Genomic DNA, 27,154 nt, shown 5'->3' on the forward strand with positions numbered 1-27,154 from the left:
TTAAGGTTGCCGAATAAATAAAACTTCCTTTATTTGTAGCACACATAACGTTTAACTGGAGGAACGTATATTGTTATAGTATACGAGCATATGCATACGTTGGGTTGGTAGGCAAGGGTTCGTTTATTGCATTTAACATGTATTCAGGACACAGATATAATCTCCTCGGCCCAAGAGTACAACATTAACACTTTACTACTTTAGCACTGGGTTATGTTTTATTTGCGTTTAGCAACATTTGGTTTCTGCTTAGTGGTAACAACCAGATATCATTATTCATGTGGAAGTTAAGGGTACAACTCTCAAGTGCCAGTGAAATCCTAGCTAGAGTACTCGTATATATACACATTTAGCACCGCCACTTGGCCATCCTAGGCTAGGAATATAAATCGATGCAGACTTCACCTGCTCTCTATGTACAATATACAATGGTGGGTTTACGGAGGCTGGAGGAGTGGTTGCTTTCTGTCCTTACTGCCTCCTTTCATGTCAAAGGATTGTCTCAGCTGTCGGTTAAGCTGCCTGAGTTCTACACTGAGGAAAATCGACTTTGGGAGTTTAGAATAAATGCTTGACGAGGAATCAAGTCATTAGACATTTTTAAATTTCTTGGTCTTATTGGCATGATAAATAAAGGTACATTAAATCTGTCTTTAAAGTAAAATTTTGATGTGTATTCAGAGCATTGGGGTTACACATCCCGGGAGGCAAAATAATTATTAAAGGTATACTTTATATTGTTACAGCTTTTATCTAAACTAAGAAATATTTTGAATAGAAAACTAGTTTTGGAAAAAAGCCGTCTTAACCAACTGCTTTGGGCTTGTCGACTTTCCTCAGTGTAGCCATCTCAGCAGGCAAATCCTAGACCCTGGCATCGCTGTACTCGATGCGAACCACGCGCCTTGGTCGCTGCATTCCGGGCAAGGGTATCGTCACCGATCCCGTTCCCGTTCCGCGCAGCGCCATTAGCTCCCGCGGCTACAACTGAGTCCGCTTCGGCGCGCCGCCTCCACCTGCAACTCCATTTCCACCGCCCACGGAGCAGGAGGTGGATGCGTCGCTGGTGGCCTCCACATAAGAGTAGCAGGCCGTCTCCATGACCAGTGGATGGCAAATCTCGTAGACGGGCACCTTGAGGCTTGTCTTGCGCAACCCGCCCAAGCTGCTTTGCGAGCTTGAGCTGGGCCCAAACGATCGTCACCTGGGGTCGTTGCTCATCTCGGAATGGTGCAGCTCACTCTCGTCTCCGAAACTGTGGGCCGCAGCACTAGGCGTTATACTGGGCGTTCGGGCCCGAATGCGAATGGCCGACATGTCGGATCCGCGGCGGGAGCTCTTTAGGGAGACGGACTGCCGGGAGCAGAAGCACCTGCAGATAATGCGCTTGAAGGCGAAGCGGAAGTCCTTGGAGAACAGGGCGTAGATCATGGGGTTGACGGCAGAGTTGCAGTAGCCAAGCCAAAAGAGCACCGAAAAGAGCAGCGGATCGACGCAGTCCTGGCAGAACGGCCGGATGATGTACATGGTGAAGAAGGGGCACCAGCAAAAGATGAACATGCCCACGATGATGGCCAGTGTCTTGGCGGCTTTGGTCTCCATGCGGAAGCGCTTCACCTGCGCCTTGATGTTGCGCCTGCCCATCTTTTTGTTGGCCGGACGCGAGTGTCCCGATCCTCCGGCTTCGCTGGTGTTGCTCTGCCGTCTGGCCAGCTCTGGCAGACCCTTCCCTACCTGCAGGTAGCATGAGCTGGCCACGCCGTGCTGCTGCTGCCGGTAGAGTTGCGATTCTGTGGACTCCCGCCCATTGGTACCGTTGTAGTGGACGGCATACAGTGCGTTTCCCGATGGCCGCCGCTCGCGGCCCACATCCCCGTGCCCGTGCCCGGCAAGCTCGTTGATGTTTTCGCTGGAGGGGTAGGACACCGAGATCTTGATCTTGTCGTGGTGGTGCAGCCGCCTGGTGGCGTACTTCGACAGCCTCTCCGGGGAAGGGGTGCCTAGGGTGGTGGTGGTGCTCTGGGTGCTCCCGTTGCTGTGCATGGAGTCCTGCTGGTTGGATCCCCGTCCTCGGTGGATGCGCAAAGTGAGGCGTTGCTCCTCGAAGCGCGACCCGATGCCCTTGGAACCTGGTCAAGGAAGAAGGCAAAGAACACATCAGTACAAGCAGAATTACATTTCGGTGGTGTTGTATATTGCCCCCCAATTTCGCTCCCCTTCTGGCAAACTTCTAGTGAATATCGCGCATACGCCCCGGTGCAAGCACTTGGAAGTCGATGCCTACTTCACGGCTTTTGGGCCACTGGAAAAGAGCTTGCCAGCCTGCCTGCACTTTGGCAAATTAAACGCGTAATTATGCAAATGTTGCGCCATAAACGCGACAAGCACTCGACGTTGTCGTAGTCCTCGTTTCGGTGTTCCTACCTCTCCCCCTCCACCAATCTGTTTATATGCTTGGCAAGGAGTGTAGTCGCCTTTAAGCCGCCTTCAAAGCGAACTTTATTTCATTAACACAACCATTTGCATAATCCTCGCTTTCTTGCTTTCCCGCTCACTCATCCGGTACATATGTTGACTGCCTCCGCCTTGCTTTGCATTTATTACTCATACGCACGTTTAACTGCTGAATACATTTTCATTACTCGGCTCCACTCAACCCGCGATGAGTAATGAATAATCGGCGCAATAATGCAATATTTCAGCCGGGCCATTACTGGCACTGTTGCGTCTCCGTTTGCGGCATTAAAAGCTGGCTTATTGTCAAAGAAACACTCGAGGGCTTTAAGTCTGCTCCGAGTTTATGGACACTTGGATGGGCAGTAGACCATTCGGATTGGAGGCAGCCCACTTGAGTGGGACTGCCCGGCAAAGTCCCATTCAATTAGATTGCTATTATAGCGGATTCGAAAATCCAGCAATGAATTAAACAACTTTAAGAATGAGTCTGAATTCTCGCAAGCTTATGTTACTTCTTAGAAATTTAAATTTGCTGGCTGATGAGGATAGGTCTATGTAGTTTACTTTAATGTAAAGGTGAGCAAGAAAGTTGGTAAGGTAGAAAAATCAAGGCGTCCGAAAATTAAATTTTAAGTTTGAACATTAAGATTAAGGATTAAGATGTTGCCAAATTCTTCTTATCTCTTTAATCACTCAATTAATTACATAATTCAGTCACGGGGAAAATGAAATGAAAATATATTCATTTTATTTATAGCTAGTTCGAAATGGGTTTTATATAACCTTCATCGAGGCCTATACATATCCCCAAAAGAATAAACTAAGCAACTGGAAGGGTATATGATTGTCGGTTTAGCTAGGCTTGTTTCGTTGTAGTTGTTTCATGCCACGGAATGTTGACCTTATGTCAACCAATACCTGTGAGTTGACCGTGGGTATTTACCAATTTCTGTCTTCGTGGTCGACACTTGTTTTTATCTTTTGTGCTTACTCTGATTGGTTTTCGTTTCGTTTTGTTTTGTTCGATTTTACTTTTATTGAAAACGCAGCCGACTTACCCTGCTGCGTTACACACATACATATACATTTAATATATAATATCTGGATTAACTTATGCATATGAGTTGTCCTCAGCGACTAACACATGTACTTACACATCGGAACTGAAAACAATGGTCTGATTACGTCTAATGTATGTATCTCATACTGCTGTATCTGATAGGTATAGTACTATATAGTTAAACGTAGCCTTAGGTCTAGGTAAATACATGAAAATTATTGCCATATAGTTACAACGTCGTTCAATGCGAATACTGACAGTTTTGAGAAGTGGGATGCACTGCGTCTGCCTCTGCGTCTGGCGGAGCTTACAAAAGTATCAAAAGAGCAAAATGCATTAGAGGACGCGTCCCTTGCAGAATCCTCCCCGGCGGATCCGCCGTCCCGATCCCGACACGGATGCGGAGCACTCCGCCTCCTGCGGCAGGGAGGAGCTCCTTTGCAGCGGACTCGGCTCATAGCTGCCGATTAGTCAGCTGAAGTCCACACCCTCGCCGTCATCCGAGCATCCGGATATGGTCTTGTGGAATGTGGCCGGTGCCATCAGGGCACGCGCCGCTATCATCTGGAAATTCTCCGACGCCCGGAAGCCGCTGCGGGTGCAAACGCATCGGCACACGATCCGCTTGAAGGCGATGCGAAACTCATGCGAGAAGAGGGCATAGATCATCGGATTGATAGCCGAGTTGCAGTAGCCGAGCCAGAAGAGCACCGAGAAGACTGTCGGCTGGATGCAGTGGTCGCAGAAGGCCCTGATCAGATACATTGTGAAGAAGGGCAGCCAGCACACGATGAAGCCGCCCACAATGATGGCCAGCGTCTTGGCCGCCTTGGTCTCCATTCTAAAGCGCTTCACCTGGAACTTGGCGCTACGCTTGCCTGCCCGCTTCTTGGCCGACAGCGATGTGGTCGAGAGTCCGGTCTCTAAGTCTCCGGGACCAGACGCAGCTGCGTCCAAATTAAAGGTGGTTTCGCCAATGTCGAAGAGGCTCGTCTTGAAGGAGGCCCGTCGTCCGTTGGCGCTGTTGATTACGGCGTAGTGTGGCGACGCCTGTGGCTGTTGTCCTGCGTCGAGGACGTTCTCGGAGGAGGGAAAGGACACCTTGATGGCCACCTTCTCGTGTCGCTGGCGGCAGACGCGCATTGAAGTGGCCCGCTTGGGGGCGCCTCCCTGAAGGTGATCCTCGGTGGATGCACCCAGTCCCGAGGCCACCGCTCCACCGCCGCCCCCGTTGCTGTTCACGCTGAGAGTCGAGGACATTGAGTGCACCGAGAGAGGCGTGCGCTGGGGGGTGGAGCAAGGTCGTCCTCGGTGGATGCGCAATATAAGCTGGGACTCGTCCACTCGATTGTTGCCCGACTCGCGGGGACTGCCTGCAATTAGTGAGTGGTGCAATTTGCGGAGTTTGCATCGCGGTGACCTCTCATTGATTAATTTCGGTGGGTTTGGTGGTTTCTTTGGACAGAGTGGGAGTGTGAATGTGGACATGGATGTTGGACATTCAGCTTGTATTGTACATGTACATGTGGTTAAATGGACGGTTTGTGGCTGCTGTTCGAGGTGATTGAGTTAGATACAATCGGTTAAATAGATGCAAGATACATTTCTCCTTAAGTAAGGTAAAAATTTATTGACTGACACTTTACGAAGAGCGGTTTACTAACTACAAACTGTTACATTGAGATAGGTTTAATGGTGGTAAAAACTTACGACTAGTTGAGTATAATAAAATGCTGCTCTACTTTTGTAATTACAAAACATATTATTTATAGAGAGAAAAGGGACTCATTCCATTATAAAAATCTAGTTCAAGAAAACGCAGAAATATTGGAGTTTTTAAATGTTTTGGTTTTTTCGTTTAAACTCATCTATGACCAGGCATTGAACAGAGGACTTGGGTTTTGTGGATATTGATTACATCAGTTTCAAATGCAAAATATTGTCGGTAATTAATTGATATAAAAAAGATGTTTAATTTATTAGGTTTAATTGAAGGTTCTGTTTTTTGTTTATATTTTTGAGTTTTTCACCCTATGGGAAAGGCTTTATTAGCTTAATTTTATTTATTATTTTATGTGGGATAGGTCGGAGAGGATGGTTGGCTGGTACATAAGGAGGACTGAAAATGGAACTAAAATGCCCTATTTACGCCATGGGTATATAAGAAAGTCAAAAGGATACGCTAAAGTCGATTTCATCATTTCTATCATCTGATAAAGGAAATCTAATGAGAGGAAAAGAAACTGTTCAAAAGTTTTATGTATATCAATAAAATTGGCCAGACAAATGATAAAATGAAATAAATTTAAATTATTTTTTAAAAGTGTGGGCGTGGCAGTTTTTGGCGGTCTTGTCTTGACAGCCGGACCGACGGACATGGCCGGATCGACACATCTAGTGATCCTTATCAAGAATATATGAATATATATAGGATGGAAAACGAATCTAGTATACCCTTTTAATCTACGAGTAAGGGGTATAGTAAAAAGAGGGAAAACAAACGAATTTTTCAGTTGTCGATGGTTTTAAAATTTGCCCGACATAATATAGCAAAATAGCCCATTTGGTATTGGCAATCATATTAAAGTTGTGAACTGAATAAATATTAATTCAGAAACAGATACACGTGTACCCAGAGTTATCTTAATTTAATGCGAAGCATGCCCCATTTATATTTGCATAAACCATATTAAACCTATTGAGAGCAAGTATGGCTGGCCTATGAATAAACGAAGTGGGTGAAAGGAAAATGTGTACAAACAAGAAACCCAGCATATGCAGGATTCAGTAAATAAAAAGAGATACACTATTGATTTTTTCCTTCTTTGCCCATACATCTACAAAAAATAAAAGTTAAACAAACAATTTGTATACAAATATACCACCGAAATATCCTAATGTATGTAAATATGCTAGGATGTGCAGGCGCAATCCCGGCGAAAGCCTCAGGATGTTTCGCATCCTGCGGCGCTGCTGATTTAAATAAATGTATAACTTTTACCCGCCGCTAAGGATAATTCTTGCACATAAATGTACATTGAAATGCTTGGCCGCATTCTACAATATTCATTTCACTGAGCGCAGTAGTTTACGTCCATTAAATCTGTATTTACAATTTACTTGCAATATTTGTAAGGGTCTTTGCGTGTCCTTTAATTGAATGGCATTTAATAACAATTAAACGTCTGAGTGCCGCGGGATAATTACCCAGAATTGATTTGTCTGCGATCAGCTGTTAATTTTTGCGGAATTGCATGATGTGAACATTGTCGCCAGCCTTTGACCTTTGGACGATGTCCTGGCAGGGACAGAAGACAAGTGGCTTTAAGTCAAGGCCCAGGACTCGGTTCAAGCTGAGCCTAACTGCCAGGAGCAGCTCGCACGAAAGTTGCCGGATCCTTTCCGTTTCGTTCTGCTCTTGACACGGGGCCAGGGTCACACTTCTGGAATTTCTAAGGCCTAACAATAACAGTGACCTCCTCCTCGTGGTCGACGCCGTGAACCTCGGCAAGTTTTGAACTTGAAACTTGATTACCTTCAAAAGCCACGAAAAACGAGAACGCGTGGGCCGGATAGCACACCTACCTCCAAAATAATAGAGAAAACCAGAACAAAAACCATCAGCACCACCCGCATTGTGTCACGGAGCAATTTCCGACGTTGCGCACGCACCGGCCCATGTTCACATGAATACGACCAATGCTCAAAATAATGGGAGTGGACGAACTGATGGAAAGTGTCTTAAAGGAATATTTTAAATTGAAATTTTAGATTGAAAAATGAATGAAAGGAAAACTTGCACCCCTTATAGATCTTAGCGAAGTAATCACCAAATGGCCTAAAACATTTAACTTATAGTAAGACTTCCACAAAGAGCAGTAGGTAGGGTGTTTAAGTTTAACTGACTCAGAACTTGAATAAAATTATATATCTTACGTTATCAAGTACAGCTTTTAAATTAAGCAAATGTTCAAAATAAGGACAGTCATTTATTTTCTTGCGGTGTGTCCACATAAACTATAACGAGCTGACCCGCGCGTGGGTGTGTTGGTAAACAGCTCTCTTAAGCTGCCTGCGAGTGTGTGTGTATGTTTGTTTGCGAGGAGACAAAACATATATCAAGGCTGCCACACGACGACTCGCGCCAGTATTGGTGAGGCAAAGGGTGGGTGGAAGTGTCTGTGTGGGCTGCTGGCAAATCTGGGCTTTGTGCTCAAAATGGCGCCATCTAACGACACAACGCTGCCAAAACAATAACAACTGCCAAGGCAACGGGAGCAAAAATGTCGACAACAGCATTGGTCTTAAGCTGATGGCCCCAAAATGCACTATCCGCTTTCGTTTTTCAAATCGACTAAACTCCAATATGGCGGCAGTCAGCGCCCCAAAGTATGCAATCACTTTTAAAATGCAATTTCATAGCATACATCCCAGAGCTGCAGGATTTGTGAGGCCCATAAATTAGCGGGGCGCATTGATTTCCAGCTACGAAGGTTGGTTATTGATTTTGCCGCTGAAGTCAGTCGGTCGGTTAACTTAGTTACGGCAGATTATCAGCGAATGCGTGCTATGGATAGAATGGGACATAATATTTCCGAGAAGTGTGCCCAATGAGCTGATCACGCGGAAGAAAGTGCGCTGTGGCCCTGGCCAAGTAATGGGCCACATATTAAAATAAACACCCAGTGCTAGTCTAATGTGGGCTGGGCTGCCGACTTCAAACAAAATCTGTTCCCGGGGATTATAGCCACCACAGTCTTTGGGGACCAGTGAGGCCCGAAACGACAAAAACCTAAGAAAATAGAAAATTGCATTGATGGCAAACCGAACATGCTAACATGGAAGTCTTATTAAATTTTATTTTATCTTAGCCGATGGGTCGCTTTCATGTCTCCCATTTTCTGGCTGAATCCCGCTCTTATTTAATCCTAGCATCCGTTTTATCTAAGCCGATTTCTTTGATGTGCTTCCTCAGCATTCATCAATTTCTTGTTTTTGCCCAACTCGGAATATAATGCTAATTATGATGCGTGACTTCTTCCCTGAGCATGTGATTTATATAATGCTGTGATAATTTTAAAGGTATGGGACATGTGCAGGACGTTGATTCCGGGTCTAAGGGATTGTTGAAACTTTAATGGAGATATGTAATTTTATAATTTTATGATTGGCAAGGTCAATTGGGTACTTGGGGTTCATAGCGGAATATTCACAATTTAAAGTTGGAGCGCTTGTTAATCATACGCATCTATATGTTCACTTAGTTGGGTAACTAGGCTAATTAATATTTATGAGTTGGGACTTTACGGTACTAAGTTATTATCATTCATTTGAATATAGTTAGGGGGACTTAAATTACAAGGAATTTAATTTACTCCGTGCTTTACAGAGACATTTGTTTATTCAAAATTAATTTTTCTTTCATTGCTTACATAAAAATAAGAACTGTATTTTCAATTGGTTTTAAGGGTTTGACCTTGTAATTCCTGGGCTTTCACTAAGTGTGTATGCATATGTATTCTTATAAATTTTCTCATTTCCAGGTTATTTATCATGTTTATTTATGTGCAAAACACAAAAACAAAATGCCGACATATGTATGTATATATAAATGTTTTAGTGTGTGCGTGAAGTTATTTATGAATGTAAATTTAGTGGTACTCTTTTTGCGCCATCGATTTATACAGTTCCTCCGTGTAAGTTGTTATATACTCCCTGACAATTTATGCTCTTCAGGGGCGGTTATTCAGGGGGACGGGGACAAGGTCGAGTGAGTGGTTCTGTGGGGGTGTATGGAACGCTCAGTGGGTGAGTCTGTACACTTTTCGGTAGGATAACCAAAATAAAACGGGACAAACGGGACGTCACACTAATGACTACACGTCGAGAGATTTTAAACTGTTTAGCAATCGATATTAAAGCTTGAATAAAAGGAACTAGCTACGTGATTACGTTACTTATTTGGTAAGTAAACAAATATATTTATATATATATATAGAGAGAGAGAGATGAGTATTAAAACCAAACTGTTAGCTACGCACACGTTAAACCAAACTGAGGGTGACAAGGCTCAAACAATTCGTGTCCAAATGAGCTGGTGGTTGTGGTTGCTGGGTCAGTTATCTACGGAAGTGACTTACCTTTGGTGGTCTTAAAGCCCTGGTTGATGGCCCTCGTGGTTCTCACGGCAGCTCGGTAGATGCGCCAGTAGAAGAAGAGCATCACGAACATGGGTATGTAGAAGGATCCCAGGGCGGAGTACAGGACATAACCCCGATCGTTGGTCAGCTCGCACTTCCACGGACAGCTGCCTGAAATTGTCTGGGGTCTGTTCTGCGGTGGTGCGTTGAGCAGATCGAGGTCCATTTCCGTTTCCGTGGTGCTTGCACTGGAACTCGTCGTCGTGCTGGTTGTGGTTGCTGGAGTACTAGTCGAGCCCATGGCCGCAATCCGAATCTCCCCGGATCCATCGATGGGGGCGAAATCGGGATCGTAGGGATTGTAGGCGTTGCCATTGCCGACATGCGGCGGGAAGGGAGGCAAAGAGGTCTCGCCCTGGTCCTTAATGCTATCTAACCCTAGTTGACCATCCTCCGAGCTTGACATCGTGGTGGTATAGTAAAGCGTATGGTTTCCCTTTGGATAGGTCGGCTGTATCACCGCCTGGAATGAAGTAGAGCAGAGTACGCGTATAAAGATATGGGTTCATGAGATGACACTTGATATTTGGAGGGGCACATTAATATTCCACCCTCGTCCTGGCACCCTCTTCACGGCGCCAAGAAGCCAATAAAAATGCAACTTAAAGCGGGTTATATTGCCAGAGATATTCGCCGACGTGTTGCGCATAAATATTACTCGTGGCTAAAGGTGGTGTTAACAAAAAGCCAACAGACCGGCGAAATAAATGCCGCGAGCTGTATGTGAGAACATGTTGGGCCATCAGAGAATCAGGGCATGTTGCCCAACCCCTCGCATCCTGACTATAGCGCCGTAATAATAATCGATGCTTACAGCCTCGACTCGCTTTCCCATGGCAGCGGGCTGAATGCCAGCCATTCAAACGTGGCCCATTCAACTGCACTCAGCCACTGCAGTTGTGAATCACATTGAATTGAATTGAATTCAGTTGAGTTGAATGGAATGTCCTTCGAAAGGATACATTTTCGCATGTGCAGCTATGGAGAAGCCATCACTTCATCGGCACCTTGCTGCAAACTGGATTTATATGTTTGGCTGGGCAAATATAACCGATAGTACAAGACAGGACCACCATAAACTGGAGCAGTGCCAAAAGGCGAGTAGTCATGTATCCTGCCTGATCTGATTACCTAGTGACTGGGGTGTCCATAAATTGTGCTCCCGGCTTGTTGGCAATTTCGTTGCGGCATGTGTAACACATCATTATCAGTGTCGTTGCGTAAGAATAATGTCAAATAATGTCCCCAGCAAATGGAACGAAATTAGAAGTAGGTCCCTTTCTCTGAAAGGACGAAACTTGTGTCTTGTTTTACGGTAATTTTGACACAAATGAGCCGGATTGCAGTCTTCAGCACCAGCCTGTGTCGCTTCCATTGTCGATGTGGTTGAGAAACCACTGCTGCCAACCCCAAAATGGTGTCAATGACAGAATGGCCCTCAGATTCGGGGCTCTGGAAACAACTTTTGGCAGTCGGTCGCCTGCCTGCCTGCCTGCTTGTCTTTTGTTCTTTATGAGGCTGACTTGAGCGTGCTAAAAACAGTTTACCGACTTTCAATTTTGTCGGCCTGTTCGGCTTTAACGTTGGCAGAGACAAACCGCGTTTCCCATTTACCCCGTTAATTTATCGCATTGGGTCACTTGTGGGTCAGTTGCCGCCACCAACTTACCTTCTGATCCTTCCAGCCGACTAGCGGCGGAAAGCAAATAAAAAATGAGAGTACCCAAATGCCGGCGATTAAGGACTTGGCCTTCTTCGTGGACATAATGCTTGGGTAGGTGACGGGTCGCGTGACCGCCACATAGCGATCCAGAGATATGGCACACAGATTAAGGATCGATGCCGTGCACATCCACACATCGACAGCCAGCCAAATGCGGCACCAGAGATCGCCGAATATCCAAACCTAAGGATTAAAAATAGTTCGATGCTTAAATGAAATGAAATTTCAAATGTAATTTTGTTTTATAATAAAGTGCATATTCTTTCATGTATTGGAACTCTCCACTGTAACGCCCACAATTATGAAAAGTTTATTGAACTATTATGATTTTACTAATTTCCTTTTCAATTATTATTATTTCAACATTCTCAAAAAATTTCAATATATGTAATATCATCATTATCGAATCTTATCTTTATTTTTTTTGTATATATAATGCATTTAATAAAATTTTCTAGATTGACTATGAATTAACTGTCAATTATCCAATATAAATGCATTTCTGAATTTTTATAAATTTTTATTGTAGTTAAAGCAAAAGTTGGTTTGAAACCCCAAAGCTTGGTGCCCTTTCAAAATTTGGATAGTTCGCTGAAATTAAACTATTGGGACTTACCTTGAAAACCTCCCAGGTGGCTGAGAAGGGTAGCACGGCCAAACCCACCAGAAGGTCGGCCACAGCCAGGTTGACAATGAAGAAGTTCGTTACACTCCTCAACTTATTCGAACAGAAGACGGCGGCAATCACGAGGCAGTTGCCACCGATGACCAGAACGTTGATGAACTCGAGTACGGCCAGGGAGATCAGATTGGCTGGTTCCGTCCATTTCACAGATTTGATGAGATCCTCGCACTCTGTTTCATTCATGGCGGTACTTTTGAGATGGGAGTGTATCTGAGTTCACCACCTGCAACAGACAACCACAGGCAACACAGCGAAATTTTAGAAAAAAAAGATACACAAATCATTTGACTGGCTGCCTAATTGCTGACACAACCTGACCTCGCGTGCCTAATTAATTTATGAAAAGGCTGGTCTATAAATAGTCCAAAAATGAATGGAGCAAAAAACGAGGAAACCCAAATGAAATATAAATGTGCGTGGGTTAGACATGACCAGAAGGCATTACTCTATTTTGGGATCAATGTGAACTGAGCCACACTTGCAAATAGCTTGACAATAATTGGAAATTAAAAATTGGTAATTGGAAAATAACACAAAACTTTAGCTATAGCCTTGAAACTAAATGTAAGCGTTAATTTTGTATTTTCTATATAAATACAACATATTTTTGTAAATGAAAGAGGTGGAGTGAAATCCCTTTAAATACACTTTGTTGAATACGTATCACTACAAGGATAAGAGAAATCGCCCCCAGCCTTAAATGTAAAAATAGGGCAATTAGAGGCAGAAGTGAACAAAAAGATGGAAAGAACGAGAAGGAGGGACTGAAAAATAAAAGAGGATGTGCCGCAATGCCGGTGGCGTATTTGCTTAATTCTTTTGTAAGACAACATAAGCCCAACCTTTAGGTCTTTTCCGATGCTGACCTGCGCCAATGATGTAATATTGAATACTGGCAGATACATATATAATACTGAATGGCATTTTGAATTGGCGGGGTGAAGCCGTATACACCTTGCTCACTTGGTATTCAGCTGCAGTTGCACATTGCAATTTAATTGCCGTAATTAATTACGGTCGTTAATAATGTGTGCGTGAGTGTGCGTTGGGTGAAATCTATGAATGAATTTGCAGCCGAATTGGCATTGTCAGCACATTTCCATTATGGAGGGACTGAATGAAGAGATGCACACTCAAATAGCTGATAATGCCCGATAAATTATAAAATCAGCTAAACAAGCAATCGATTGCCATAAAGCGAGCTCATTGCCGCATTCCATATTGGCGCATGATTTGGGTGCCAATCAATAATTGAAATTATTTTTGACTTTAATGGTTCGGACGACTACCAGGCACGCACCCAAAATGTGAGGAAGGCTCCCTAGGTCGATTTTGGGGCCGGCAGGTAATTCCTGGGTTTCACAGCACGCAACAAATCGATTAAAGTACACATTTGCCTGAGACTAATCCACTTTATGGAGCGAGGCACATTGCTACCAATTGTGTGAGTTTTGCAAGTTCCCCACTCGGGCCACTCGGACATGTGCTAAGGAACACCTGTTTTGGTCGGCTTAATATTTTGTAAATGGTTTTAATAATGCAGATTCGAGCCCAAGTAGAAAGTAGAAAGAAGGCAAGCCTGCACATAGCTAAGGCCGAGTGCCATGGGAACCTGTTCACCGTCCAAATGTTCCAATCAAGCCAACTAAATCAAACAATATCGATTTGAAAGTAATACTCGGCAAATCATTGTTTACGGGCTAGGTTCAAGGTAGTGCCAACCTTTGTTGGCGACGATGGGTTAATGTAAGTTAGCACACATTGTGCAGAAACCATGGGATATTCCGCAGTATTGCCATTCCGGGGCAAGAAATGCGTGTACGAGGCCCGCATAAATTACTCACATGACAAACAAAATGCACAAGCCAAAGAGGAACACGCCCGGCGAACATTGTTGCCAGTTGAAAAGTTTAAAAGCATTTTGGCAAGGGGACGTGGCAGGAAGGCCTCCCTGAAACTCGGCAGTTGATGGCATTTTCTTGGCGCACAAAATTTGCATGTGGAAATTCGCTTTGTGGCAGCTAATAAGGAGAAATGCCCAAATTGAGTTGCACGCCGAAATTTGCCAACATTAAATTGCCGCGCGTAATAAATAATTGGCATTAAACCGAGTTGTAAAAGCTTTTCACCCACGCGGCGTGTACGCATTCCCTTTTTTTCATATACCCTTAAAAAGTGAGTTGCTTTGAAAATGTAATAACAAGCTACAAGAGGCTATTAATTTGAAAGCTTTACCGGATTATTGATGTAATAAACTAAAGAAATAATATATTAAAAAATGTTTAAACAATTATTAAACAAAGAATAAGCCACGTTTGAAAGAGTATCAACAGATTCAACCTGCTGATGCACTCTGCATTTTTTGTTCCATTACGTATACGCCTAGTTGACGATGACATAAAGAGGAAAATATTAATGAGTTCAGGGGTGGCGTTTTGAAGCAAATTAAATTTAATTACCGCAGCATTAAAAGTTAGCAGAGTTCTTTATACGAAATTTAACTGGCAAAAGGCGTAAACAAATCACATTTTCCATGAATCATCATTCATACTTATTCATATATACGTACTTTTACCCATTCATTTCCTGCAAATGACTCACTTTTAAGCACACAACAACAATTAATGTTTATTTATTCTTTATAAGTCTTTTTTTTTAAAGTTGCACATCTCCGTAAGGATTTCTCAGTGTATGTTGTTTTAACATATTCCAATTTAATTGCTTTCTTGTACAAACATTTCGGTTGATAAAAGTAAAATAACTTGAAATCTTTTGATCTGAACTTCTTCGTGACATGAACTTTCCCCTTAAAAATTTAATTGTCGCGTTGGAGTAGTTGAATATTTTTTCTCCTACTTTCATAACTTTAATAATAGCCATCTATTCCTCAACAATCAAATGGTAATGTTTATTCACGGAAACACAATGCAGACAGTGTTTCTGACTAGTTTTATGTATGCAAATGAAGCATAAAATTCCATTATCGCAATGTAAATATTAAATTACTGTCACAATGACCCGGAAAGAGGTGAATTTGTATAAAAGTACTTTTCTTTCTAGGAAGAGGAGGGAAAACCCTGAATTCAATTTGCGTGCCAAAGCTGGAGAGAAAATTAAAAGCCGGAGCAAAAAAAAAAAAAACAAGAGAGAACGCTATTGTCGAGTTCCCCGACTATCTGATACCCGTTACTCAGCTAGTGGAAGGGAGAAGGAGTATCTTAAACAGTGACAGTTTTTGGTGGTTTGTAGGCGATAGAGTGGACGTGGCAGAAAGATTTTGGCAAATCGATAGAAATTTACAAGACTAATACAAAAATGAAAAAATATTAAAGCATTTTTTAAAAGTGTGGGCGTAGGAGCTTTGGACGGTTTGTTGGCGTGAGAGTGGGCGTGGCAAAAAGAGTTTTTTGCAAACCGATAGAAATTTACATGGCTAATACAAAAATGAAAAAATATGAAAACATTTTCAAATGTGTGGGCGTGGCAGTTTTTGGCGGTTTGTGGGCGTTAGAATGGGCGTGGCAACTTGAATCGATAAACTGCACTGCGTCTATGTCTCTGGTCTCAACTTTCTAGCTTTTGTAGTTTCTGAGATCTCAGCGTTCATACGGACGGACAGACAGAAGGACAGACGGACATGGTCATATCGACTCGGCTATTGATCCTGATCAAGAATATATATACTTTATATGGTCGGAAACGCTTCCTTCTGCCTGTTACATACTTTTCAACGAATCTAGTATACCCTTTTACTCTACGAGTAACGGGTATAAACACTGGAGAAATTGCATCAAATCAGATTTCTGAAAAGTTGCAGGGAAATAGGAAAATACAGGGGAATGCAAGGTGCATTGCAACAAGTTGATTAGGTCATTACACTATTTTATTCGAATATTGTCCCTTTATATTTAGGTAAGTTTATTTGATAAGTCCAAATGAACCAAATTATATGGAATATTTCAATTTTACTTTTTCGTATTAAATTGATTTTGAAATAAGTCCATTAGCCGGATAAACCAATTGGACTAACAAACCGCGACATTTGTGGCGTAAAATCAAGTTGGCGCCAATTAGCTAGTCGCGTAGTTTCGGCCGCTGAATGAGCTAAATGAGAATTAAAACGCGAAATTCGCAACAATTTGCAGTTACCACATAACCGGAAACCGGATTGCAAAAACCGGAAACTGGACCATTACACACAGCCGCAAAAGCAGCCCCCACGCAGATAAAACAATTTTGCGGCTAGCTGATTTCTGCCAACTGCAATTGCCCGACGACAGCTCCCGCAGAAACTTTTAATTTAATTCTGATAATTGCGCGCGAATGGCTCTCAGAAATTAGAGGGGCACCCCAAGCCCATCATTGGGCCAAATGGAGGCAGTCTGGCAGTCGAGCCTGAACTTTAACATTCGAAACTATCACGGCAAGCTGGCTTTAGCCCTAGGCGCTGAAAATCCCTTGTGCGAATACAATTACGTAGTTGAAAATCAAATGCAAATGACAGGCCTAAGCGTCTCGATGTGTTCGCTGGCTTTGTTCGAACGCCGAGATCTGAGCATGAGCTCAAGTGATATCTGGAGAGGTGCTGTCAGGAAGATGTCCTAGGAGCTCTAGCTGGGGTGTTTTGAAAACCTGATTTATTGTGCGAATTACTTGAAGTAATTAAAATTTAATTAATGGCCCGCCTGGCTGATAATGTTAAGTAGTTGGGCCATTAGCTGAGACCCTGCTTTTTCACTTCGTCCACCGTTTACGAACGAATGTTCACGTAGCTTTACGAGCATCTGCCGGAGACACATAAAAGTGTCCCCCAACTTGAGGATACATCGCGGCATATATATATTCATCCGATTTATTGCCGCTCATTTGGACAACGGTATGTAACTGCAGTAGCAGCTACGCAAACAGACAGACAAGATAATCAATGTCGGACGCACACACATCATCGTGTCAGAGTTGATTGCAACATTCATGTGGACATGGGTGTGGGTGAGGCTGAGGGAGTTCCTCGGGCTGTGGGTGTGGCAGGATGGGCTCAAATTCGCCATTCCGCTTGCTGTCGGCGAAATGTGCAACTGACAGCTGCTGAGCAGCTGCTGCAACAACTCAGCTACAGCTATGGCCACACAACTAGGACGTGCCTACGACTACTGTCAAATGTTCCTTTGCAAGGAGCATATGTATGTATACGTGCCGCATACTCCTACTACAACTTCTACTTCTTGATGAGGCGCAGAGGGGCGTGGCAGGACGTGCGTGCCACTTTGCCACAACAGCAAGAAGCAACGGAAATAATAACAGGAAATGTTGCCAACTAAATTTTTAACACAGCAAAAGTTCTACGAGCAGCTTGACTAATTGTGCGCGACATGCATTCCATTTCTCACAAGTCCCTTTGGGTAAATAGAGTCGCTGGCAAATTGTTTGATTGATTGCTGTTTGTGCAAGATGTCAGAGAAATCAAGATACGAAAAGGAAAACGAGTCCGGACCTTAAAAACGAGTCTTCGAATTCGCATCAAAGAAAAAAGCTCTTGAAATGCTTCACGTTTCTATAAATAAAAGGCGACTTTTGGGAAAGACCTTACACTAAAATTTTGTATCTAAACTAAATATAAAATGTTGGCAACAATTTTCTAACCGTCCAAATAACCTTAGTAACCAGCTTCCATTTTTTGACTGAAAAAAGCCTTTTATTTTGATTACGAATACAACTTTCCGAGTACCTAAAAAACTCACAATTATGGTCAGCTTTTACAAATCTTAAATGTAATCACACTAAGACTTGACACCCTATGTAAAATCCCTCACCGAAGGTTTATTTACTCACCAATATCAGCAGTTCGTTGGGTAGTTGTGACCATGAATTACAGAGCTGTTGCTTTATGGCCATGTTGTTGATGTAGCTGGCGATGTCTAAGCTGCGGTTGTTCCTGGCAACCGGTGGCCACTGCCGCTGATGATGGCCGTGTTTTGGACCAAAAGCGGTCCCTTTGCCAATGCCGATGCCGATGCGGTGGCTTTAGTGGATTCCTATGTGTCTCGTGGGTCCCGGCACCCGCAGGTTGTCACCATGCAGAACAACTGCGTTCCGGGGTGACAGTGTCAGTAGGTGCTCCTAATAGTCGAATCGTGGAGTGCTTTGTAGGTGCTTACACTATTGCTTACAAGACCCGTGGTTTACATTCCAAACAAGTGCGATAGCAACATTTTGATGGCAGTTATTTGAGAGTTCCGCAGGATAATGCACATAAGCTGCAGGAAATAGCTGCAACAAAAGTATGCAAAACAGTTGTTATCAGTCACACGGCGTATGCGCAATGTCTGGTTCAACAAGTCAACACTAGATGCCAGTTGTTGACTGTGTGAGCTTAGAAAGTTATCAAAAGCAATTTGGAACTGACAATTGCTTTATGTGCTCAGAGATTAAAATCGGCAGATGGTTTAAATCTGTAAAAGGACTTTAGATTATGATAAGTCTACATGCCACTTAGGTGGCAATCAATAAATCCAATCGCTTTTCTCGTCATATAGCTGGGGGTAACAAAAGCTATCTGAATTTACTGATTGCCTAACAAGAAACTTTTGCAAGTGACTTTGCAGCAGTCGTAAAACTTTACATGACCTGCATTCCGTCGAAAAGTTATGCGGAAAATAAATAAACAAGTAAGTTGTTCAACAGAAACTGGCAAGTAACTTAATTTTGATTGACTGAGCCTGTACAATTTCTGTTGAATGCATTTTCTCCTTTGTTAATCCTTAAAGCCTTTTCCGCTTCCTCGCCCCGATTAATTTCTCCAGTTCGCTGGAATTCCTTCCATTTTTGCACTTTTCCCCGGAATATATTCAGTTTCTCCCATTTCACACGCTGTCAACTTGGCAGAGGAATTTCCAGATGCTCTTTTCCTCGGTTCCGAAAATTAAATGTCAAACTTCGTTGCGGCAACTGTGAAAAGATGAGAAATTGCATTTTCGCAGGTAATTTGCATTTGCTGGCCATCTTTCGCTTTTCCTTGCCAAACTTCCCGTTCCACGCACAAACAAAAGACACGAGCCCGGGCGAAAAAATGACAAAAACAAGAATAAAGTCGATAGGTAATCAATGTTTAATATCTTTAGCGTGTTCCTTGACCATGGCGACTGAACCAAACCAAACCAAACCGAATCCGAGTCGAACTGAAAGAAGCGGCTGTCAGCAATGTAAACATTGAATAAGTCATGGGACGCTCCTAGCGCCTTTGCGCATATTTAATGGACACATTTTACCGAGACCACGTTCCCGAAATACCCCCAGTCATGATGGTCAAGCAGTTATATCAGGATATAGTGCCGAATGCGTCACTTAAATTTTCGGCGCGTTTTCGGGCCGCGAAGGTCAAATCATTGTCAGGGCTAGGACTTCGCCAGAAGTCCGCTAATAACCATAATTTGGTCCTAATGACATTCGGCATTCGGTGCTTCTTTAAGGCCTGGCCACCACCCCTGGCGCTTGCCACACCCCGGACCATCCGCAGTGGACACATATAAATAAATAAATATTCATATTGGCCTTACGACCGTCCGGCACGACATAATCGATTCATTTTAAAACCTCGCATCGCCTTCACATTAAACGGCGAAAACGTATGCAAATTTAACAGGCTGATCTCATTTATGGTCGTTTATGCTAGTGTTCCCTGAATCGAATTAACCCACCGGGTTTTGACTGGAAACGTGCATCACACTCGAAATGGTTAGTTGCCATGTCATGTGCAGGTTTCTTTGTGTCCATAGCCGGAAAACGAACGACTTCCAACGAAGCTGTGCGTTGCATACACGATTCAGTGGTCTGGTGAACTAATTAGACGACTGACGAAAACGTTGCGAAAAGTGGCTTATGAGCAAATAGACATAAAAGGGTTAATTTGCTGCTTATGGAGCGAAGTGGATTTGTGTGCAGAGAATAAGTAAAGGGAATTCCCGGAAGTAAAGGTGGAAAATAAATCCCATTAGCCTGGGCAAACACCAACCAATCCAAGGGAATAAATAATACGAACTGCCAGACAGAGCACACTGAATAAATCACTAAAGGACTCATTAGATACGAATTTAATATGGCCATACCTTTGAATAGGCTAGCAATATAATAATGGCTTCAAGTGGTTATGATTGTTCAGCGCGATAACGATGCCCTAGATGGTCGCGAGGAAAAGGCAAATAAAACATTAAAAACAAGCCACCATTTCATACGTCATCTAGTTGAGGTGACCAAGTTTGCTGAGTAGCCAATTGCGACAGGGCGAAATCACTCGACTGCAGAGATTGAGATTCAGGGCCTCTTAAGTGTCATTACATTTGCCTTTGCCTCGCATTTTCTCTTTGTCAAAAGTTATTTATTTGTTTGCTTTTTTCACCTTAGCTGTTTATTGTACTACTGCTAAGGGAAAGTGGACAATATATCAGCCAATTGTTGGAATGTGATTAACTTTATGCCAACGACATGTTTACTTTATGCTGCGTTTGTTCTTGTTAAATAGGATTATTCCAAACATAGCAGGAGTACTTATAAACAAATTTATTTCACCTAAGTCAATGAAAAACATTTGGGGAATAAAGACATTTTCAGGTATAATAAGGTATTACTTTTACCAACTTATCATTCAACACTTTCTTATTTATTTTTACTTGTGACAAAAGGCAAGCAAAATTGTATACAATTATTTGGTACCCATGTTTAATAAGGAGCAATTAAAGGGAAAGCAGGAAGGGCTTTCAAAAATGTATGTAACGATATTAACAAAGCTACCTGTTCGCTTTGTTAATATCGTTACATACATTTTTATAAAGTATAGAAGAAAAATATAAAGCACTTACAACCCAATTTTTAAACGTTTTTTCAAAATTTTCCTATTCTGTTTTATTGTTTAGCGAACACATTTTAAAGATTTTAGTAGCACATTCGTGTTGGAGTAGTTAATGACGTTTATGCTCATTGCCGTTCTAAATGTACACAAGCACACCAACTCACATGCAGCTCGACTAACAAAGGGTTTTATGTGCCATACACAACGAAATATAAAAATTTACACTAAGCCAAGCCCTGTTGTTCCCAGTTTCCATGTGCAGACCCATCCTCATCCACATACCCATTCACAATCCCATTTCCATTCCCATTCCCCAACAAACATGTCAGCCGTTGTCTTGTCTTGCCTTTACATACAAAATTGACTGTGAAAACGCTTTGGGCACTTTGGTTCTCTGGTTGCACACACCCTCGCTGGAATCGTCCTAGTCCGTCTCCAGTACCTTATACACATGTGTACATCCAACTTGAATGTGTGTGCATCCAACTTTTCCTTTCAAGCCTGGTATGCTATGTCGGTCTATGTCGGCTTCTAGCTGTCTATGTCGCATTATGTTCGCCGGTCGGTTCTGCACATTTGTATTTTAGTTTCGCGCAGCTTTGCTTTTTTATGTGCGAAATAATTTGTGTTTCGGTTTTATGCTGTCATAAAAGAATTCACTGCTAGAACGGCCCTGTTCCAGTAAAAAGGGCTGGGAAAAGTGTGTGAATGGGTCCAAAACCCGAATCTATCCACATATCGCCACGCTTGATCAATTAACTAATGAATGCCAGTGAGGTGAATGCATGAACAGCTGCAGGAGTTCATTGAGTGGTGGCATGAACGCTCGACTTTCGTCAACACGCACGTAATGACACACAAAAGCACACAAAATGTTGCCTCAAAGGCAAACTGCAAATTAGATTAATTACACAACAACACACACCCAGGAAATCAATTCGGTTTTCAATAGCATTCAGTTCGATTCCTCTTGGCGGGGTCATAGCTCAGAGCTGAGGAATCGAGCGTTGAACAATCGGATGCAAGACAATCTCATCTGCCATTTGACATCGAACAAATATGTATATATTGCTGGCTGCCAAACTATGAGTTGTTGCCAATTCGGGCTGCCAATCAACATCACAAAACAATTGAAATCAAATCCATAAATTGCTTTGCGAGCACAGAACACAAAATACAAAAATACATTTTATTTTGCATTCGATTCCGACTTTATCTACAATATTCCTCGAGAGGGGCTGGGCGTTGAAATCCCAAACATGGCTCGAGTCTGGCACTTTGCATGAGTCTCGGATGCGAATTGGGCCCATTCCGACTCGTGGAGGTGTGCAATTAATTCAAAAGTGTCTGGCGAAGAAAGTTGCACTCATTAATTAGCTTTTTAAAATAAACCTACAGTCTCTCTCGCTTCTCAGTTCATTTGGCACGTTGTGGTCCAAAAGGAGAACAAAAATGGCAAGTAGAAGAGCCCAAGGACCGGGAGTAAAGCTCATTTCCGCTTTATATTTAAACACTCGGGGGCTAAAATGTTTGCTCTACTATTTCTACGCAGTGCAAAATCATCATAAAAGGTAGGGAATGAAAAAATAAATAGCCCAGTCCCAGAGAGGGTCGGTCGATGGACCATGGAACTCGGAGGTGGGAAACGCTTAGCAAGTGGATTTTTAAATTAGTTTGCCGACTCGACGACGACGAGGCATCCTTCTTCTGCAGATAAAATCCAATTCGGTGACTTGAGGCTTCCTAACTTGGATGAAAGGTCCTCTTTTCGTAAATGGACTTGGTCCGCTTTCGGCAACGACTTCTTCTTGCTTATTTAAATGAATTAGGCGATTTTTCAAGAGCTTAGCTCGCCACGAGCAGTGAACTCATTTCCGGCCAGTCGGCAGTGTCCATTGGCCATTGGCCCTTCATGCTTCATTTGGCCCCCACTTTGTGGCTGCATTGCAATGAGCTGTTAATTTGCAGGCCACTGCGTGTCAATCAAAACTTCTCCTAGCTTTGACCCTGGGAAATCCGATTGCTACCCACCTAAGCAACGGCAAAAACACAGTAATCGTCCCAGGGAAAACCAAAAAAAAAATGTAAAAAAAATATTGTTTGAGAGGGTTCGTAATAAATGCTCCTTGAGTATTAAGTACATTAAACAGATACGTACTGTCCATGCTGACAACATTTTTCGGCAGATTCAGGGCCCACACGCAGCATACGCGATTGCCGCTGTTTTCTTGTCGCCCGTCTGCTCCTACATGAGCCCCATTACGCATACGACGCGTGAGCCAGGCGGCGGGTTGCGAGGTGAGAAATTCGCAATAAAGCTGCAAATTGGCACGAAGAAGCACACACTTAAAAAGAGCGAGTCGGATATTGAAAGTGAAAGGGTACCTCCTGCACATTTTGCCTCGTTTTATTGCCGGGTTATTGTTATTTAATGCCAAGTTTAATGCCAACGCACACACAAAAAGTGGAAGCAAACACCTAAAACAATCTCATGCCCGCCCCATTAATATATTTCAACTGGTTTGGTCTGTTTTATATTGTTTTGTTTTGCTTTACTTTACTTTTGTACGTGTGGGCTTCCCCTGCATTTTGGCCGAGTGGCAAGTCATTTGCTCCGCTGGTTGCACAATTCTATGTTGACGCTCTTTTGTGTTCGACTGGGCCAAAGAATCTCAGGTTTCGGTGGCTTATGCACGTAGGTTGCCATTGTTGTGCCCGCTGGACAAGGAAGCAATTTGAATGCCTTTACAGAGCGCTGCACAAAGCACAGAATTATGTTTACGGAGCTCTCACTTCTCAATTCTCTTTTCCCTGTTCCCAGTTCCCAGCTCGCACTGTTTCCTGCTTCCAGCTCCCTGTGCCTGGCCAGGCGTGAAGATTTCCAAAGCTGGACACAGGGACAAGGTTTAAGAAGTGCTTTCTGTACTGGGATTCCCCAGTCTCTACAGTTTTCGGAATACTATTTTTCACAACTAAAAAACAAAGTTTAACTATTCAAGTAGTGCAATAGACCAGCTTGTCTTATTTTAAAACGAATTATATTTTTATGAGCAATTTAATAATAATAATATAATAATAATAATAATTACTAATCATTTATTTCAGACATATTCTGCTTCTATGCAAGGCACATTACCATTTAATTGCCACATGGCATCCGAATTTATTCAAAGTGTACTCTTATAGTAAAATGTAAAGCTTTAAGTTAATGGAATTAGATGGTGAGCTTATGCGTTTTATCTGCTTTAAAAGGACGTAGCTGCGTAAAGTTCTGAGACCCTCACAGAGAAATATTTACAAAAATCATTTTTCTATCACTTAAAAATGTTGTATTTTCAAGTATCTTAATTTTAAAACGCTTTTAGCGCATACTATGAGTAAAAGCTGCGGGCTTGGAAATGCTGGCTAATTAATGCCTCCGATTCGTGACTTTAGCCACATATTGGGATGTCTATGTGTCATTATATAAAAGTCGGGCTGACTGGAATTTCACACTTAAAGTTGAAATAAATGGGGATCCATTTAAAAACCTAATTTATTACTACATTTCCCAGCCGTTCGGCTGGCAACCCGTCCTTCCGACGGACTGTTTGTCCGTGTTATTGGGCCGGGCGGTCCATTGTGGCCCTGTCAAAACAACTTCCATTGTTTGCCCCCATTTCACCTGTCAACTGGCCTTTGTGTCTGCTAAGCTTCACACTTGGTGGCGGGAAACTCGGAAGATGGGCGAAGGAACTCTTGCCGAGTGCTGGATGGGTCGCACTTTGGTTTCCATTGTCAACAAGCTAGCCAATTTAGTTAATTAGGCTACCGAGAGTGAATAAACAAAATCTGTAACCAAAGGCGGACGACGGCCACGTGCTAAGCTTTGTGGAAAAAAAAAAAAAAAAAAACGAAATAAAATAAAACCGCAAAAATGCACAAAACACTTGACGAATTTTTCCGTTTTGCTTCGTAATTTATATGCCGCGCGCCTTTTCCCCCCCAAACTAATTGCGTTGTCGCCTTCGTAGATGTTGATATGGGTTTGTAATTAACTGAGACTATGGATTTATGGCCAGTACTGTTTGGCACTAATTCCCATTCTCATTGCCCAAACATTGCTGTGGGGTTTCTGCCGGTACCGATTCACTATTTGGGTGCATGTAACTTGAAAGCAGTTTGTAGATCCCCTGATCAGCAAACAGAAGGTATAGGAGTATATGTGAGCATAAGAAATGCATTAATTTAATGGCTTGCGCTGTGTACATACCAACTTCGTATTCAATATAAGATGCAAATTTAATATTTTTTTAATAATAAGATGTTAATGTCTTAACGCTTTTATTATATATTTATACCCGTTACTCGTAGAGTAAAAGGGTATACTAGATTCGTTGAAAAGTATGTAACAGGCAGAAGGAAGCGTTTCCGACCATATAAAGTATATATATTCTTGATCAGGATCAGAAGCCGAGTCGATCTGGCCATGTCCGTCTGTCCGTCCGTCTGTCTGTCTGTCTGTCCGTCTGTCCGTATGAACGTCGAGATCTCAGGAACTACAAAAGCTAGAAAGTTGAGATTAAGTATACAGACTCCAGGGACATAGACGCAGCGCAAGTTTGTCGATTCATGTTGCCACGCCCACTCTAACGCCCACAAACCGCCCAAAACTGCCACGCCCACACTTTTGAAAAATGTTTTGATATTTTTTCATTTTTGTATTGGTCTACGTAGCTACGTAGCTACGAAGTTCTAATAGTGCAACAGCAACTGCTATTACAAAATGTTTATGACTGAATATATATTTGCGTAGGCTTTTGATAGTTTTATGCCCAAATGCTTTTGAAATATAATTGTTTGTATTGCCTCAAGAAGTTGAAATAAGTTTATATTTCATTAACACTTTTCTGATATATTTAAATTAAATATGCAACATTTATATACATATGTATATAAAATTAGTTTCATTTCGAAAAGTGCCTTAAACTCGAGCACACTCACCTGCATAAATCATCGCGATATCGATGGCGGTTGTGATCTGAGTTTTCTGGGCGAGATTAGCGAGAGGCCGTCGCCGAATCGCAAGGAAAATCGGTCAAGTGTTTGTTGTTATTGGTTTTCCGATGCACTTGCTGGCGTTAACCGGCTCACCAGATAGCTATATATTCTCCAAAGCTATAGCTATATCGACTTGTTGCCGCCAGTCATATGTGCTCTCGCTCTCTTTGGCCAATTAATTGGTTGTCATGCGTTGAATAATTGCACGCATTTTGCCTAAAATCTCCATACTCAGCATTTGGTTTTCGATATTCACTACTCAGTTTTCAGTGCTTAGTTTTCAGTGGTTTGTTTGTTGATCTTTTCGATTGGGCGTGACTAGGCCGGGTTTTGTTAAATTAATAGTTTGTTTGCGCTAGAATTTGATTGAAATATGTTTTATTTGTTAATTGCATGGATTGGCAACATTGCACTGGAAATTTATGGCAAACCAATTATTTGCTGTCATTGCTCAGGCAGAGCAGACACAAGGGCGAAGGAAATGCAGTTGTGATCTGTGACTGACATCATCTATAAACAGAAATGCGAGTATTTATTTTTGCTTATGTGCAAATGTCACAGCGGGACAATTATGAAAATTGCACTTTGTCAATGCTATGTTTGTTTCGGCGACAGAAAGGAAAATTGTTTGCTAATGAGCGAAATTACGAAACGGAACGAAAGCGAGCGATTTGATTAGGCGAAACTAGCACGGCGCTGAAGAAAACCCCATTAAATCACATAAGACACATTCACACTCGTCTCGCACTCGCAAATTCATTATGAATGCACTCACTGGCTCGTCGCGCTTTTTGCGAATTGTAGTATTTTGGTTTTTTGGCCAGAAGGCACGTAGCTGCCTAGAGCTTTAGTTTTGGTTATAAATCATGGGTAATTTTAACTTGAATTATATGGCTAACGTCCTTTTGCTTCGATCGAGGACTCAACAGGAACTGAATTCGCAAATGGGGGAAACAGCTGCTGTTCGCGATCACGAGCACTCGGCTCTTCGGCAACTCACACAAACGCACGAGCGCACACACCCACACAGCGCTGCCTGGCACTTACACCCACACAACACTGTTATCTACCGTTATGTGCCGTCGGCAAGAACCGTTAGTTCTTGCCAGTTTTCTTCGCTCGTGCGAATTGGCACAACCGACGCGGC

At 42.7% G+C, this 27,154-nt stretch overlaps 1 protein-coding gene across 2 annotated transcripts; it reads right to left on the reverse strand.

The window, feature by feature from the left end:
- LOC6535831 (octopamine receptor Oamb) lies at positions 1-27,154 on the reverse strand. 2 transcript variants are annotated; one of them, XM_039375304.1, is made up of 6 exons: positions 25,951-27,151; positions 17,955-18,392; positions 12,057-12,348; positions 11,387-11,623; positions 9,658-10,180; positions 1-2,129 (listed from the first exon to the last, which is right to left on the reverse strand). In XM_039375304.1, exons 3-6 carry the CDS (start codon positions 12,306-12,308, stop codon positions 1,201-1,203), a joined length of 1,941 nt encoding a protein of 646 aa, XP_039231238.1. In that variant the 5' UTR covers positions 12,309-12,348; positions 17,955-18,392; positions 25,951-27,151; the 3' UTR covers positions 1-1,200. The 2 variants fall into 2 exon arrangements, with proteins under 2 accessions (XP_039231238.1, XP_039231239.1); XM_039375305.1 differs by lacking the exon at positions 1-2,129 and adding an exon at positions 3,469-4,890 and having other exon boundaries at positions 25,951-27,154.

This window comes from Drosophila yakuba, chromosome 3R (genome assembly GCF_016746365.2).
Source record: "Drosophila yakuba strain Tai18E2 chromosome 3R, Prin_Dyak_Tai18E2_2.1, whole genome shotgun sequence".
Classification (NCBI taxonomy): domain Eukaryota; kingdom Metazoa; phylum Arthropoda; class Insecta; order Diptera; family Drosophilidae; genus Drosophila; species Drosophila yakuba.

Coding starts and splice junctions, on each gene's coding strand:
- LOC6535831 (XM_039375304.1), bottom strand. CDS start 12,308: ATGAATGAAACAGAGTGCGAGGATCTCATCAAATCTGTGAAATGGACG. Junction 10,181..11,386: donor TCGGCTGGAAGGATCAGAAG/GTAAGTTGGTGG, acceptor ACTTCATTCCAG/GCGGTGATACAGCCGACCTA. Junction 2,130..9,657: donor GGGCTTTAAGACCACCAAAG/GTAAGTCACTTC, acceptor TTCCTTGACCAG/GTTCCAAGGGCATCGGGTCG.